The following is a 14,580-nucleotide window of genomic DNA, read 5'->3' as shown; positions in this document are numbered from 1 at the left end:
AACATTAAAACATTAAAACATTAAAACATTAAAACATTAAAACATTAAAACATTAAAACATTAAAACATTAAAACATTAAAACATTAAAACATTAAAACATTAAAACATTAAAACATTAAAACATTAAAACATTAAAACATTAAAACATTAAAACATTAAAACATTAAAACATTAAAACAAGCTTCCCATGCGCCAGTGCCAACGCACACCGCGGGTTTGGTTTTCTAGCTTCGGTACGTGCCTGAACCCATTTGTGTATTGGTATCTTGGTACATCGTATCAGCGCACCACGACACTCTCGGCTCGCCCCGTCGGTTTTGTGTCTGGCACTCACCCATGGCATGAACCCAGCGTGCCGTGGTACGCGCCGTGGTATTGAACCCGTTTTGTACCGCCAGCGCGTACCACGACACGTACCTCGGCTCGTAACGAGTGAAGCACCTTGGCTAATATATCGGGTTCATGCCATGGGTGAGTGCCAGACACAAAACCGACGCGGCGAACCGAGAGTGTCGTGGTGCGCTGGTACGATGAACCAAAATACCCTCGGTTCGTGTGAGTCGGGTACGGGTGTAAACCGAACAAAGCAGGCGCAAAGCAAACCCGAGATGCAAGCGAACCGCGTGTACCGCACGGTGCAGGGAAGCTTGCATTAAAACATTAAAACATTAAAACATTAAAACATTAAAACATTAAAACATTAAAACATTAAAACATTAAAACATTAAAACATTAAAACATTAAAACATTAAAACATTAAAACATTAAAACATTAAAACATTAAAACATTAAAACATTAAAACATTAAAACATTAAAACATTAAAACATTAAAACATTAAAACATTGAAACATTAAAACATTAAAACATTAAAACATTAAAACATTAAAACATTAAAACATTAAAACATTAAAACATTAAAACATTAAAACATTAAAACATTAAAACATTAAAACATTAAAACAATAAAACTAGAGGTGGGCAAAAGGGACACTAGAGCTGCGGTATTTTTTACTACCTAAGCTCAGAGTTATTTCAAAACAAAATTCACAGTCTTTTTAAAGACTACCTGAGTTATTTTCCAAAATTCTAAACAGTCTTTTCAAGACTAACCCCGCCTGAAATTTTGTTGTATTTTACAAACGAAGCCATCTTTTTAAGAGAACTTTGCTTGCAAAATGCGTCAAAACAAAGGTAAACGCAAATCTTCTGAAGATTTGATCGTTACGTCGGTGAAGCGTTTGCACGCTAAACCGGCTAACGGAAACAGAAAAAGAAAACAGCCTCTTCTGAGGTCTGATTCTGATTCTGAATGTGAGGTCAATCCTCCAATTCCATTGACAAACAGTTTCGGTGTTTTATCCGAAACTGATGACAAGGAACCTTCTCCTCGTACTGAGCCTTCTGCCGTCGAGAAACGAGTAAAGGCTCCGCCAATTGTAGTGACTTCCGTCTCCGATTTGGCCAGCTTTCGAACGCAACTGAAGAATTGCAAGGAAACTTGCAATTTGAAGGTTTCGTTCCAGCTTGGTCGAAGAGGAGAATGTCGCTTGTTGACGGAATCTTTACAAGATCACCAAACTTTTGTTGGTTATTTGAAAATCCACAAACACAATTTCTACACGTATGAGACCAAGAATGCTCGTCCATTCAAGGCGGTCTTGAAAGGTCTCTCCAACGACTTGTCGGTGGATGAGATCAAAAACGAACTTAAGGTGTTGCTTGGCTTTGCCCCATCCCAAGTAATACCAATGAAGAAAAAATCAAACGGGAATATTTCTCGCTTTGGTTTGACTTCACAATTTTATCTGATTCATTTCAACAGAAATGAAATCAACAATTTGAAACTTTTGGACAAAGTTCAGTTTTTGTTCCATGTACGGGTAAAGTGGGAGCATTTTAAGAAACATGGCGGTAATGGCCAGAATCTGACCCAGTGCCGGCGTTGCCAGGCATTCGGTCACGGTACTGATCATTGCGCCATGGTTCCAAAATGCATGGTTTGCGGGGATTCTTCTCACGACAAGGACAATTGTCCCGTGAAAGAAGTCACCCAATTTAAATGTGCAAATTGTGGTGGAAATCACAAATCAAATTTCTGGGATTGCCCCATCAGAAAAAGGTTTTGGATTCTCGTGCTAAGCATCAGCCGAAATCCAAACCGAAATTTTCTCAAAGTCAGGTTGTACCTGCATCTTTAAATCAAACGTTCGTGCTGTCTCACTCGAACAATGCTAGAAATACCCCTACCGTGGAAAATTTAGGTAACAACAATGGCATTTCTTATGCTAACGTCGTTTCGGGTTCATCCACGAATTTTAAATCCTCTACCAATCTTTTTGAAATTGGGCAGGTACCTCAAATCTCATTTGAAAATTTTTCTGCTGGCAACGCTTTGGGATCTTCTGATCTCGGCGATGTTACGTTTGAAAAATGACTTTTTGCAAAACTCACTGTTTGGTTTGATTCAAACAATGAGTAATGCTACATCCATGATGGAAGCAATCCAGATTGGATTAAAATTTGCGAATGATGTTGTTCTTACCCTGAAGTTTAATCATGGATCTAAGTAATTCCATCAATATTATGAATTTTAATGCTCGCTCTTTAAAAGCGAAAGAAAATGAATTTTTCAACTTTTACGAGTTCATAACGTGCATGTTGCTGTTATAACCGAAACATTTTTAAAAACTGGCACTTATTTGAAAAGTGATCCAGATTATAAAGTTATAACTAATAACCGAATGAATCGAAATGGCGGTGGAGTTGCAATAGTTATCCAGCGTAGTATGACTTATAGCACGTTACGTGACTTTAAGTTAAAAGTTATTGAAAGTTTGGGCATTGAACTTGAAACTTCTTTTGGGAAAATTATGATTGCAGCTGCATATTTGCCATTCCAATGCACTGGGGAAAATAAAAATTATTTCAAAGGGGATTTGAATAAACTTACTCGGCATAGATCTCGATTTTTGATCATCGGTGATTTTAATGCCAAACACCAATCTTGGAATAATTCAAAAGTAAATTCCAATGGTAAAATTCTGTTCAGAGATTGCACTTCTGGTCTTTATTCGGTTTTATACCCGAATGGGCCAACTTGCTTTTCTTCTGTTAGAAATCCATCAACAATTGATTTGGTTTTGACAAATCAAAGTCAGTATTGTGGTCCTTTAGTGACTCATGCTGATTTTGATTCTGATCATCTTCCAGTAACTTTTTCACTTTCTCATGAAGCAGTTACCAGACCCAATAGTTCTGTGTTTAATTACCACAAAGCTAATTGGGACAGGTATCAGCATCATATTGAGAATAATTTAAATCATGATTTTGTTTTAGAAACCAAAGCTGATATTGATTCAGCCTTGGAATCTTTAACTAATGCAATTTTGGATGCTAGGAATATTGCTATTCCTAAAGTCCAAGTCAAATTTGATTCTCCCATTATTGATGACGATCTTCAGCTTCTGATTCGTCTGAAAATGTTCGCCGAAGACAGTATCAACGTTCTCGTGATCCTGCACTGAAGCGAATTCAAAAGATTTGCAAAAGGTTATTGACCACAGATTCACTCTCCTGCGAAATGAAAAGTTCGCAAGAGATGTCGAACAAATTAAACCTTATTCCAAACCTTTTGAAACTTTCAAAGGTTCTTAAGAAACCTCAAAACCAATCCCTTCTTTAAAAGATGGTGATAATATTCTATTAACTAATGGGGAAAAAGCTCAAAAACTTGCTCAGCAGTTTGAGAGTGCTCATAATTTCAACTTGAATGTTTTGAGTCCTATTGAAAATCAAATTTCAATAGAATTTCAGAATATTGTTGAACAAGAATTTTCATCAGATGAAGTTTTTAATACGGATCTGAATGAAATAAAATCTATTATCAAAAAATTTAAAAATATGAAAGCCCCTGGTGAGGATGGCATTTTTTACATTTTAATTAAAAAATTACCAGAAGCAACTTTAAGTTGCTTGGTCAAAATTTTCAACAAATGTTTTGATTTGGCATATTTTCCCAGTAGTTGGAAAAATGCCAAAGTAATTCCGATTTTGAAACCGGATAAAAATCCTGCTGAAGCCTCAAGCTATCGGCCCATTAGTTTGCTTTCATCTATTAGTAAATTATTCGAAAGAATAATTCTTAATAGAATGATGACGCACATTAATGAAAATTCAATTTTCGCTGATGAGCAGTTTGGATTTCGCCTTGGGCATTCAACTACTCATCAGTTGTTGAGAGTTTCAAATTTAATTCGAAGCAACAAATCTGAGGGCTATTCTACTGGCGCTGCTCTTCTAGACATAGAAAAAGCATTTGACAGTGTTTGGCATAAAGGTTTGATTGCGAAATTGAAAAGGTTTAATTTTCCGATTTATATCGTGAAAATTATTCAAAATTATTTGACGGATCGTACTCTGCAGGTATGTTATCAGAATAGCAAATCTGATCAACTACCTGTACGTGCTGGCGTCCCTCAAGGAAGCATTTTGGGTCCAATTTTATACAATATTTTTACTTCTGACTTGCCTGATTTGCCCCAGGATGTCAGAAATCACTTTTGCTGATGACACAAGCATCTCCGCCAAAGGCAGAAGCCTTCGTGTCATCACAAGAAGATTACAAAAAGCTTGGATATTTTCAATTCTTATTTGAAAGAATGGAAAATTACTCCAAATGCTGCAAAACTCAACTTATTATTTTCCCTCACAAACCAAGGGCTGATTTTCTTAAACCAAAAAGTCATCACATTATAAAGATGAATGAGGTAAATTTAAAGTGGGAGGATCAAGTGAAATATCTTGGACTTGGTTTTGACAAAAACCTTACTTACAAGGATCACATTGAAAGTATCCAGGTTAAATGTAACAAATATATTAAATGTTTGTATCCACTTATAAACAGGAATTCTAGACTTTGTCTCAAGAATAAACTGTTAATTTATAAACAAATTTTCAGACCTGCCATGCTTTATGCTGTGCCGATCTGGACAAGCTGTTGCTTAACCAGGAAGAAAAAACTTCAGAGGATTCAGAACAAAATTCTGAAAATGATTCTGAAACTTCCTCCCTGGTTCAGCACCAATGAACTTCATCAATTAGCCGAAGTTGACACTTTGGATGTTATGTCCAATAAGATAATTGATGCATTTCGACAAAAATCATTGCAGTCTTCAGCTGCATTGATCCGCTCTTTATATAGTTTATAAGTTAGTTTTAAGGTATCCCTTTTCCCTTTTGTACATGTAGGACCTCCTACATTTGAAATCACTGAATAGCGAAAGCTACAATATTTCATGAATAAATGAAAGTTGCTAGTATTTAAAATTGAGGTGAAAAGTCATCGTTTGTGATTGGACACTCAATAATATTTTAACTGAATGAATGTACATGGAAAAGAAATTTGAATAAATATAAATTTAAAAAAAAAAAAAAAAAATAAAAAAAAAAAAAAAGAGGTGGGCAAAACCGCACTTTTTAAGGAGCCGCTCATTTTCGTTCGCTCATTAAAAAGAGCCGCTCTTTTGAATAGCTCTTTCGCTCTTTTTCTAAATTTGGATGAAAAGGCTTTTTTATAAATTATTTGATAAAAAAACTGAAACCGAGAAGATGCCCTTGAAAACCATAGGTCATGGTGGTCTCTAAGTCAAGATTTCTACTAAAACCTAAACATTTGAGTAATTGAATGGCATCTTTTACTAAAAAGATAACCCAGGCTAGACTTAACCAATCAAGCTCATATTTAACCAGTAGGTGCATAAGAATGTTGGCTACAAAATGTCGGGTCGGTTTGTTGAGAAAATGTAACGTTTTCGAGATATTTCAATTTTACTGAAAAAACTCCCTGCTAGTTCTCTTAGCCCTTAACTCGATGCTTGAAGAATTGGTTATAATTTAAAAATTGTGTTTATTTCTGCAAGAATCGAACTAATGCTGATATTTCATTTGGAGAAAATATTTTTTGAACTTTTTCTACATTCTAATAAAGTCTATGTACGCTTAAGTTTAATCGGACAAAAGGATTTATTTTTTTTTCCAAAATCTTTAAACCATTCAGAAGGTTTTTGATAATATTTTACAAATTATGTCATTCGAAATGCTCAAATTTGTATTCCGGTAATACTTCAACGTACAATCAGTTGAACATTTTTTTTTCATTTTGCTTAGATAATCATTTACTTTTTTGATTAGTTTTGCATTGAATTATATGAAATTGCATTTTCAATTATCAAAAACAAATTTAAGACTATTTTTTTTTTGGAAATGTAATAAATAATAATTATAAAAAATAATCATGCCATCTTGCGGTTCATTTTTTGTGAGCTACGGCTCGTTCGCTCTTTCCAGTGAACCGGTTCATTGAGCGGCTCGCTCTATTTTTGCCCACCTCTAAATAAAACAATAAAACATTAAACCATTGATCTAAAACATAGGAAAAACTGAAATATCAAAATAAAAACTATCTAATCTTGAATTACTTGGAACGTTGTCTATTTTGTAAATTACAATACTGACAGCAGTCTTAGCACCATTCTCTCTCATTCGCGTGCAAGTTAGGACGCCAACGCGCATGCGAGAGACTTCCAGAGAGAAAGAGAGAGACCAAGAACAAAGAGAAACGGAGAGAGAAAAGACATGTGATCAAGAGCGTGCGAATTCGCCGCGTTCGTCAATGATTGCCTCATTCTGTTGTGTTGGTGGCCCACCCCTGTATTCTGCGAATTGTCTGCCGTTGATTGTCATCAGCGCCGTTGAGTTGTGTATTCTACGCCATCACCACCACCGCCTTGCCAGCCACCGTGAATCAAACCTCTGCTTCTCTTTCACTTTCTTCCGATTGTGGCAGGCCGCAACATTGGCAAACAAACTTCTATTAAGTTGATTCACTCAACCACCGACTCCCGCTTGTTTGCCAAGTGTGTGTGTGTGTTTCGGTGAATGTGGGGGTGTGTTTTCTTTATCACTGATGAATTGACTATGTATGAGAGTCGTAATAAAATGGGCATTGTTATCGCACTGAATTGAGACTTGCGCTGGCCTTGTCCTTGTGTGGGAATGCTGCTGATTGATCTCAAGTGGATTTGCAAGGCTAGATTGATTTGACTTCCGTGAGGAGAGCGGAAGTAGGAAACGAAAAGGATGGGGGAAAGAGCGCAGCTGGAACGGAATTGCTGATGATGCTGGATGTATTTATGCTGTGCGTGTGGCTTACTTTGTTGTTCAACACCTCTGTACTGTTTTTTGTTTGTTTGTTCGTTGTTGTTTAGGGTTGCATAAAAATCATGTTGCCTTGTTCTTAAGGGTGTTGGGGCAACAACAGGGGCCAAAATGTATGAAGAAAAGCACTTGTTGAATTTTTTTATCGAGCACTGGGGGATACCCGGATTTGGGACACCCTAATGTACATCGAACCTTTTAGAAACGTAGGGTAGGGTAGTCATCAATGAGACACTTTTGGTTTTCAACTTTCAACTATTTTTCTAATTTTTTCATCAGCTTTTTTCAATGAGCTTTTAGTTGCATTATCTTTCTTTTAATGTGTTCTAACATTGACCAAAATATGAGATCGATCTGACGTCTACAGCCAGAGTTATTCAACTGTCTCATTGTAGACGCACTTGGCAGGAACAATGAGACAGCTGGGGAACAATGAGACACTCTACGAAAATCAACATTTTTTCTAGCAAAACATAATGTTTTTGTATTGTTCCATTGCAGGTGACTTACCTTGAACATTTTAGAGCAATTTTGCCAACATGAAACTTTTATTAACAAAAGTTACACTAAAAAGTATTCAAATTTTGTAAAATCCATATATAAATACCAAATAACTTTGTATTTTTGGTTAAATGAAGTTTAAACTCTATAAATATGCCAAAAATCACTTTTAATTCATGTTTTGAAAAATTTCCATCGATTTTGAAAAGTTTATTGAAGAAAAATCAAAGTGTCTCATTGTTACCCATGGGCTGAAATGAGTGGGGAACAATGAGACAGCCCTGGATTCTGGGTATATTCTAAATTTTGGCCAAATCTAATGAAAGGACATTGTAGCCCAACTCAATCCCTATGGAACGTCGAAAGAAATTTGAAGAAATATTTGTTTTGGTGTAAATGGCAGCCTACGAGCGAAAAAATATTTTTTGTCCATAATTTACTTTCATACCCCAGAATCAAACATTTATGAATAACTTGTCAAGGGAGCGTCCATAACCAAAGCCACTATTATGGCAGACGTGTATCCAGTAGACACACCTTTCCCCCAAATATGAGCCTGATTGGTTGAAACTACGACTTGTGAGAGCCATTTTATCATTGTTCCCCGTGTCTCATTGATGACTACTCTACCCTAAACGAGAATTGTTCCCGATTTCCACATGGGAGGGTACAAATAAAAATCGTAATTGTTAAACATTACATTTACATCTGCTAAATATTATAATAGTCCAATTTGACTCAGTTTTGAATCATAGAATTCTTACAAAAGAAGGATTGGAAAATTCAAGGAAAATTATTTTTCAACATCCAAAAATAAGCGAAATGATTGAAATCATAAGGGTGGTTTGGAAACAAAATATATTTTCCGATGTTTGTATTTTGTTAGACTATTTCTCAACGATGTTTGTAAAAGTTATTGAAAATTTTAAATTTTCTTTTAAAATTAAATTGAAAGTACCATTTTGTAAGCTGTAAAAAATCAAAATAAGTTTTTTTTTAATAGATTTGATGAAGACTACACCGAAAGGGGATCCATCGCTAGAACTAGCGAATTATCTCAACCTTCAAAGAAATCCGTACTATATTTTTGATCGGGCGAAAACTTTTATGCAAACAAGACCATAAAGTACGTTACACTTACAATTAGCCCCTCCCCCCCCCCCCCCCCCCCAAAATTGTCAGCTCAAACTTTGTGGGAGCCTTCCGTATGACCAAAGAAGCTGTTTTGTGACATTGGTTTACCCGTAAAAATTTCCATACATTTGTGGCAGCTGTCCATACAAAAATAGTACGTAATTATTCGAAAATCTGTTACTTTTGAATGAATTTTCAGATCAATTTGGTGCCTTGGTTAAAGTTGGTGGTACTGTTGAGAAATATTCAGAAAAAATTGGTACAGGGAAAAAAATTGCCGATTTTTAACTAACTTTTTTTTCACAAAAACTTATCTTTCCCAAAACCTATTTTTTTTATTTTAGAGACTTTTTGATATGTTTTAGGAGAGCAAAACCCACAACTTTTGAGCCATAGAGAAGTATAGTAAAAAAAAATGAATTAAAGAAAAAATAGTGATTTTTGGGAAAAATCTAAATTTTATGCATAACATATCTTGGCCAAATTTTCAAATGTAATATTGAATTTGCAATCGAAGGAACATTACAGATTTGTTGATATATGGCTCCGTTTTCAAGATATGGCCACCGAAAGTTGGATTTCAGCGAAATATTTGCTTTTTCGATTTTTAAAAAAAGTGACCCTGAAAGACAATTTTATTAAAATATATTTATTTTTATTTTTTAGAAAAAAAAAACAGAAAATTTGCTATGAAATTGTCTAAGAGCCATTGAAAATTGGACCTTTGGTTAATGGGATACAGCGGCTTACAGAAAAAGAAAAAAGAAAATTAATGTTTTCTATGTCTAACCCAAACAACCCTCCATTTTCTAATGTTGATATCTCAGCAAGTAATGGTCCGATTTTCAATGTTAATGTATGAAATTTTCGTGATATTTTCAAAAACAATCGATGGATAATTTTAAATCAAGACTAACATTTCAAAAGGGCCAACCATTCAATATTTCGTGAAGTTCACTTTACTATTGTGTACAGGAGCTTAAACTAGTAGGACTTGTTTTTAAAAAGTTTTTATGTCACGAAAAACATAATATCTGCATGATTTGACATTTCTATACCAAATTGTTATTGTTAACCTTATCACATTCGTCATTACCCAAACTCAATGTTACCCCTGATAACGGAACTTTGAAACTTGTTTTGTTTTTTGTTTAACATATCGATAAACAACACCAAAATGAAAAAATTAGAAAAAAAAATTATTTTATAGAATTTGTGTTGTTTTTACAAGCAGTTAAGCCATTCCTCATGACGTATCTACAATCACTTAGCTAAGAATAGTTAAGTTAAGTCACCTAGAAAAGTACGCAACTGACTGACAAATTTTCCAAACCATACGTCAACTTTCTGTTTTGATTACTTTTACATTGTAGAAAGTCGCATTAATTTCAATTGATACAAATTCCTAAGCTAAGTGCAATTTTCCAAGTATAGTGATTGTAGATAGGCCATCACTCTTTGCTTGACCATCAATGTTGCTGTCATATACATTTTTTTTGTAAAATCAATTACCGTCAGTGGGGGTGACTATGGGTAAAAAACGATACACCTCTCGTAAATTCTTGTATGTATGTATTTGAACCCCCGTCTCGGCAGGACTTGGCCATGACCACAGTATATTTCAACTGAGACGGTTCGGTTAGTAACCATCATATATCTCAAGAACCTCTGAAGCGAAATACCTTTCTATGGCTAACGATTTCTTTTGAATTTGTACAGACATAGATCGGTAATGCAGATGACTCGGGCCAAGCAATCCACGACTCCCTCGTCCAGTTCATGAGTATATGAAATGGCCCTGGGCTGTTTTGAGACGGTGTTAGTAGTTATATAATGGTTTGATATATTATACCTTATGAAATTATTTCGCCACTACGGATCAATTCAGTTCCAGAGCATTAACTGATTCTTAAAGGTTTTTTTTGTTCATATTCAAAGTTTAATTCTTGATTCCAAATTTCAAGGGAACCGATCAGGATTTGATCCCTGAACCTTCTGCTTTCGAGGCAGAAGCCGTAACCATTAAGCCACGGAGCCGGTACGATACACCTCTCGTAATTTCTTAGTAACAAAATCAATTTGACCATATATGGGTAAAAAACGATACACCTTTCGTAATTTTTAAGTAACAAAATCAATTTAAATAAAATTAAAAACTTCTAACGTTTCATTATTCTCAAACTGTTTTTTAACATTTTTTAAAAATATGGTGGAATTTGACGAACTCTACCTTAAATGCCAAATGAAATCTAAAAAAATATGCTCAAATACAGTGTTTCTTGTTCGAGGGAATCGTATTGACATGATACAATGTTTGAAGTAGAGATGTTCAATCATTTATGTACTTTTCGAGCAATTCTAAAAAAATGTTATAATGTTTATTTTTCTAGAGGTAAATTTAGGCCAAAAATCTACTTCAACTTTAGACAGTTGCCAAAATGACAGGATCAGTTCGAGTTTTTTTCAGCTAAGTCATCGTAAAATTTCCTCAAACACAACCTTTTTAACAGAATTTAGTTTCATTGAGAAGAACCTGAGAAATTGTAAAATTCGTAAAAACACTTTAACCAAATCTCACCCCCTAATGTCACCCCACTGACGGTATTTTAATTATCATTAATCCGAATGTTTTGTTATCATTTTTTCCAGTGCCTCAATAATAAAAAATCTTCATTTATCTCAAATTTATCTCAAAAATAAGCCATAAACTAAAAATCAAATTTCAGTTCACAAAGATAATGCGTTTTTTTTTTGTTTTCGGCAAATTTTAACTCGAAAGAAATCAAGCAAATTAATTTCAAAAAATATATTCAAACCTTATTTGCAATTTCCACACTCGATAAACAAGGTAAACACAAAGTAAAAGTATTACAATGTAACCAAGGTTGTTCGAAGAACTAGCAAAGAACTTCATCACAGACTTCAATTCAAATCTGAAAAAATATGCTTTCTCCTGCCACCACATTCAACAGCTGGCACTTCAGCCGTGAACCCTACATGTTGTGCCATGCTCAATCCTTGACTGCTAAGCACCGGGACTGACAAAAGGTGCAAATACCCACCAAGTACCTGGAAGCAAACCAACGGTGTGCGTGTGTGTGGCAGTGTCATTGTTCGTCCTCCCGAGCCAAGCAAGCATCCTTCCTTCGAGGAGTGCCAGAAACCAGAAAGGAGCATCAGGGAGAAAGAAAATAAAAGGTCGTTTTCAGGACAACTAAATTGGTAGTGCCCTCTTCTCCGATCCTCGATTTCTCTCTCTTTTCAAAAAAACTATAGTCAATGATTTTCCGAGGAATTTTGCTGCTCCTTTATTCCCTTTGTCTGCTCGGTAACAGATTTTTCAAGCCCGATTGTACCGAGAATTTGTCGGTGAGGCTAAAGGCCCTCCGAAAGGTGTGGAAACAGAACAGGACAGGACAGGGCAGAAGATGAAGATAGAGCCACCCTTCAAAGTGGCTTGTTTCCCAAAAACCGTGGATAATCCTCCGAGAGAGTAGCAAATCGTTAAATTTTGGGTAAACACATTCATTGCTGAGCATTCGATTTGCTGTTTTTTTTGGACTTCTATCTTTCGAGGTTTCTTTGTGAAAGCGAATGACAACAAGGAAACAAGGTGCAATAATAATCTCCGGAAATTTGAGCTCTTATTTTAATTAAGCCAAATCTTATTGAGAGTAAGAACGATTTACCAAAGCGGATAAAAATTCTAATTGGTGTGTTCAGGAAAATTGTTTAACACTGTGCATGGTCAGCTCCATCTCGATTGACTAATTCTTTTTTTTTTCAATATTTTTTCCATAGATAAACAAAGCATCAACCTTTTAAAAGTATCAAAAGTATATTTAGTAAATAATATTAATAATATTATTTACAATATATTCATAAAAACATATTTTGGATTTCGGATTATTGAAATTTTATTTTTTGAAAAAGAAAATAGAAAAAATATAAAACCAGACTCAAACAACATTTAAAAACGTTTCTTAAACCACCATTAGGTGGGTGGTGCCTTCCTCATATTTGCAAAGTAATAATGAAAATAAGTTTATGAAAAAAATATATACCTGGTACAGACTTTTCCAGAAAACATGCAGACTCTCATTTGAAGCAATGTGGCAACCGGGCGTTTCGCATTTGGCGCGACTCTCGCACGTAAACAAAAAGACCCGGCCTTTTGAGGTTAGGCAAAAAATCACCCTTTTTTGTATCTACAAAAATCTTTTTCTTGGCATAACTTTATAAATACTTAACTAATCATAATAAAATTTAATAGGGTCTTAGGGGACCCCAAAACGAACAGAATAAGGCGGATCCGGCTAAAATCGGTTCAACCAGTTCTGAGATAATCGTGTGGAAAAAAAATTATATCTACACACATCCCAACAGACATTTGTTCAGAATTTGATTCTGAGCCGATAGGTATACGCGAAGGTATGTCTAGGAGTCATATTTAGGAAGTTCATTTTTCGAGTGTGGTGAGGAAGGCAAAAATAATAATATAAATTGCACAATATTATCAAATCGATTACTGTTTGTGTTGTTTTAAAACAGTTTGAAAGACCATTTGAATTAGAATCATTTGAATTTTGTTTACTTAAACGCTAAATTTATTCACAATATATTCAATTAAAAAAATATGGAAATCAACAACCACTGGGCAGCGAAGGTCCCTCCCCTCCGATCATGTCCATCAGATCTTGCAGCGAGTATTCGCTCAGGGCGTCATTAATGGGTGGCATGACGAGCCCTTCCAAAAACTCCGTCACCAGTTGCTGGTTGTCACGGAGAAAGGCCGGCACCGCTGCCTCCACGATGCGGTTGAAGATGAACGTGTTCAGCGGCAGCAGGAACACACCCTCGAACTTGGAGTTCACGGACAGCACGGTTGGCCGCAGCTGGAAGCTGCTGACCGAGATTTTGTCCCCATCGAGGGCCAGCTTGATCGAACCGCCAAGGGTTAGTCCTGGAAAGGGGGTGAATTATGAGTTGATTAACGAAGTAACGTAAGAATGGTGAAGCTTACCATTGACGTTGAAACCAAATTTGCCTCCTCGATTGAATGGAATCAATCCAACAGCCGATCCTCTAGCGTTGTAATGGCCGGTTGTCTTGATTCCGTTGAAGAAGAATTCAAAGTCCAGCTGCATTTGCAGCAGCTTAACATTCACATCCACGATATTGAAGTCATTCAATCCATCGATGAACAGATCGTCCAGTTCAGCATCCAAGTACAGGAGTCCACTCTGTTCAAACTCGAACTCGGTATGGTTCAGCTCCAGCGGAACCATCACTGGCACTCCAAGTTCCGGAACTCCGCACGGCATAATCTCCTTGAACTGCTCGATGAAACCAATGACCATGTCGTTGATGCTCTCACGGCTGGAAACATTTTCGGAACTTCCAGTGGAAATCAGCCCCACCAGCACGGTTACGATTATCGCAAACTGCTTCATTGCTACCGCGGCCTATCAATCAACAACCCCAATTGAACGTGGAACTGCACATGTCTTCAAATCAGCACGATGCTTAAATAGTGTCCCACTAGCAGTTCTAGGCACGATGGAGTGCTTTAATCTTCGGCTGATAAGGCCCCTGCTGTGGCTAATCAATTGAAGACGAGATGAGAAGCGTGAAGTGTCCGGCATAACATAAATACCTGGGATCCGAGTAAATATCAACTTTAATCGAGTGATCTCTGCAAATGGAACACTTGAAGTGAGTAGATAA

The 14,580-nt window shown here is 35.9% G+C and overlaps 2 protein-coding genes across 3 annotated transcripts in view; one reads left to right on the top strand and one right to left on the bottom strand.

The window, feature by feature from the left end:
- The window catches only part of LOC6037551 (acetylcholinesterase), a 248,691-nt gene that overhangs the window by 85,578 nt on the left and 148,533 nt on the right, over nucleotides 1-14,580 (top strand). The gene's annotated exons all lie outside the window — the stretch shown is intronic.
- On the bottom strand, nucleotides 13,441-14,350 carry LOC6044863. Its single transcript, XM_001862273.2, has 2 exons — nucleotides 13,877-14,350; nucleotides 13,441-13,816 (listed from the first exon to the last, which is right to left on the bottom strand). The coding sequence occupies exons 1-2, from the start codon at nucleotides 14,304-14,306 to the stop codon at nucleotides 13,497-13,499; spliced, it is 750 nt and encodes a 249-aa protein (XP_001862308.2). The 5' UTR covers nucleotides 14,307-14,350; the 3' UTR covers nucleotides 13,441-13,496.

This window comes from Culex quinquefasciatus, chromosome 3 (assembly GCF_015732765.1).
Source record: "Culex quinquefasciatus strain JHB chromosome 3, VPISU_Cqui_1.0_pri_paternal, whole genome shotgun sequence".
In the NCBI taxonomy this organism is placed as follows: domain Eukaryota; kingdom Metazoa; phylum Arthropoda; class Insecta; order Diptera; family Culicidae; genus Culex; species Culex quinquefasciatus.
This window is presented reverse-complemented; position numbering and strand designations above follow the sequence as displayed.

What these genes read in the sequence shown, in the direction of transcription:
- LOC6044863 (XM_001862273.2), bottom strand. Translation starts at nt 14,306, where the DNA reads ATGAAGCAGTTTGCGATAATCGTAACCGTGCTGGTGGGGCTGATTTCC. An exon ending in ATTTGGTTTCAACGTCAATG is followed by an intron (nt 13,817 to 13,876) that starts GTAAGCTTCACC and finishes CCCCCTTTCCAG; the next exon opens with GACTAACCCTTGGCGGTTCG.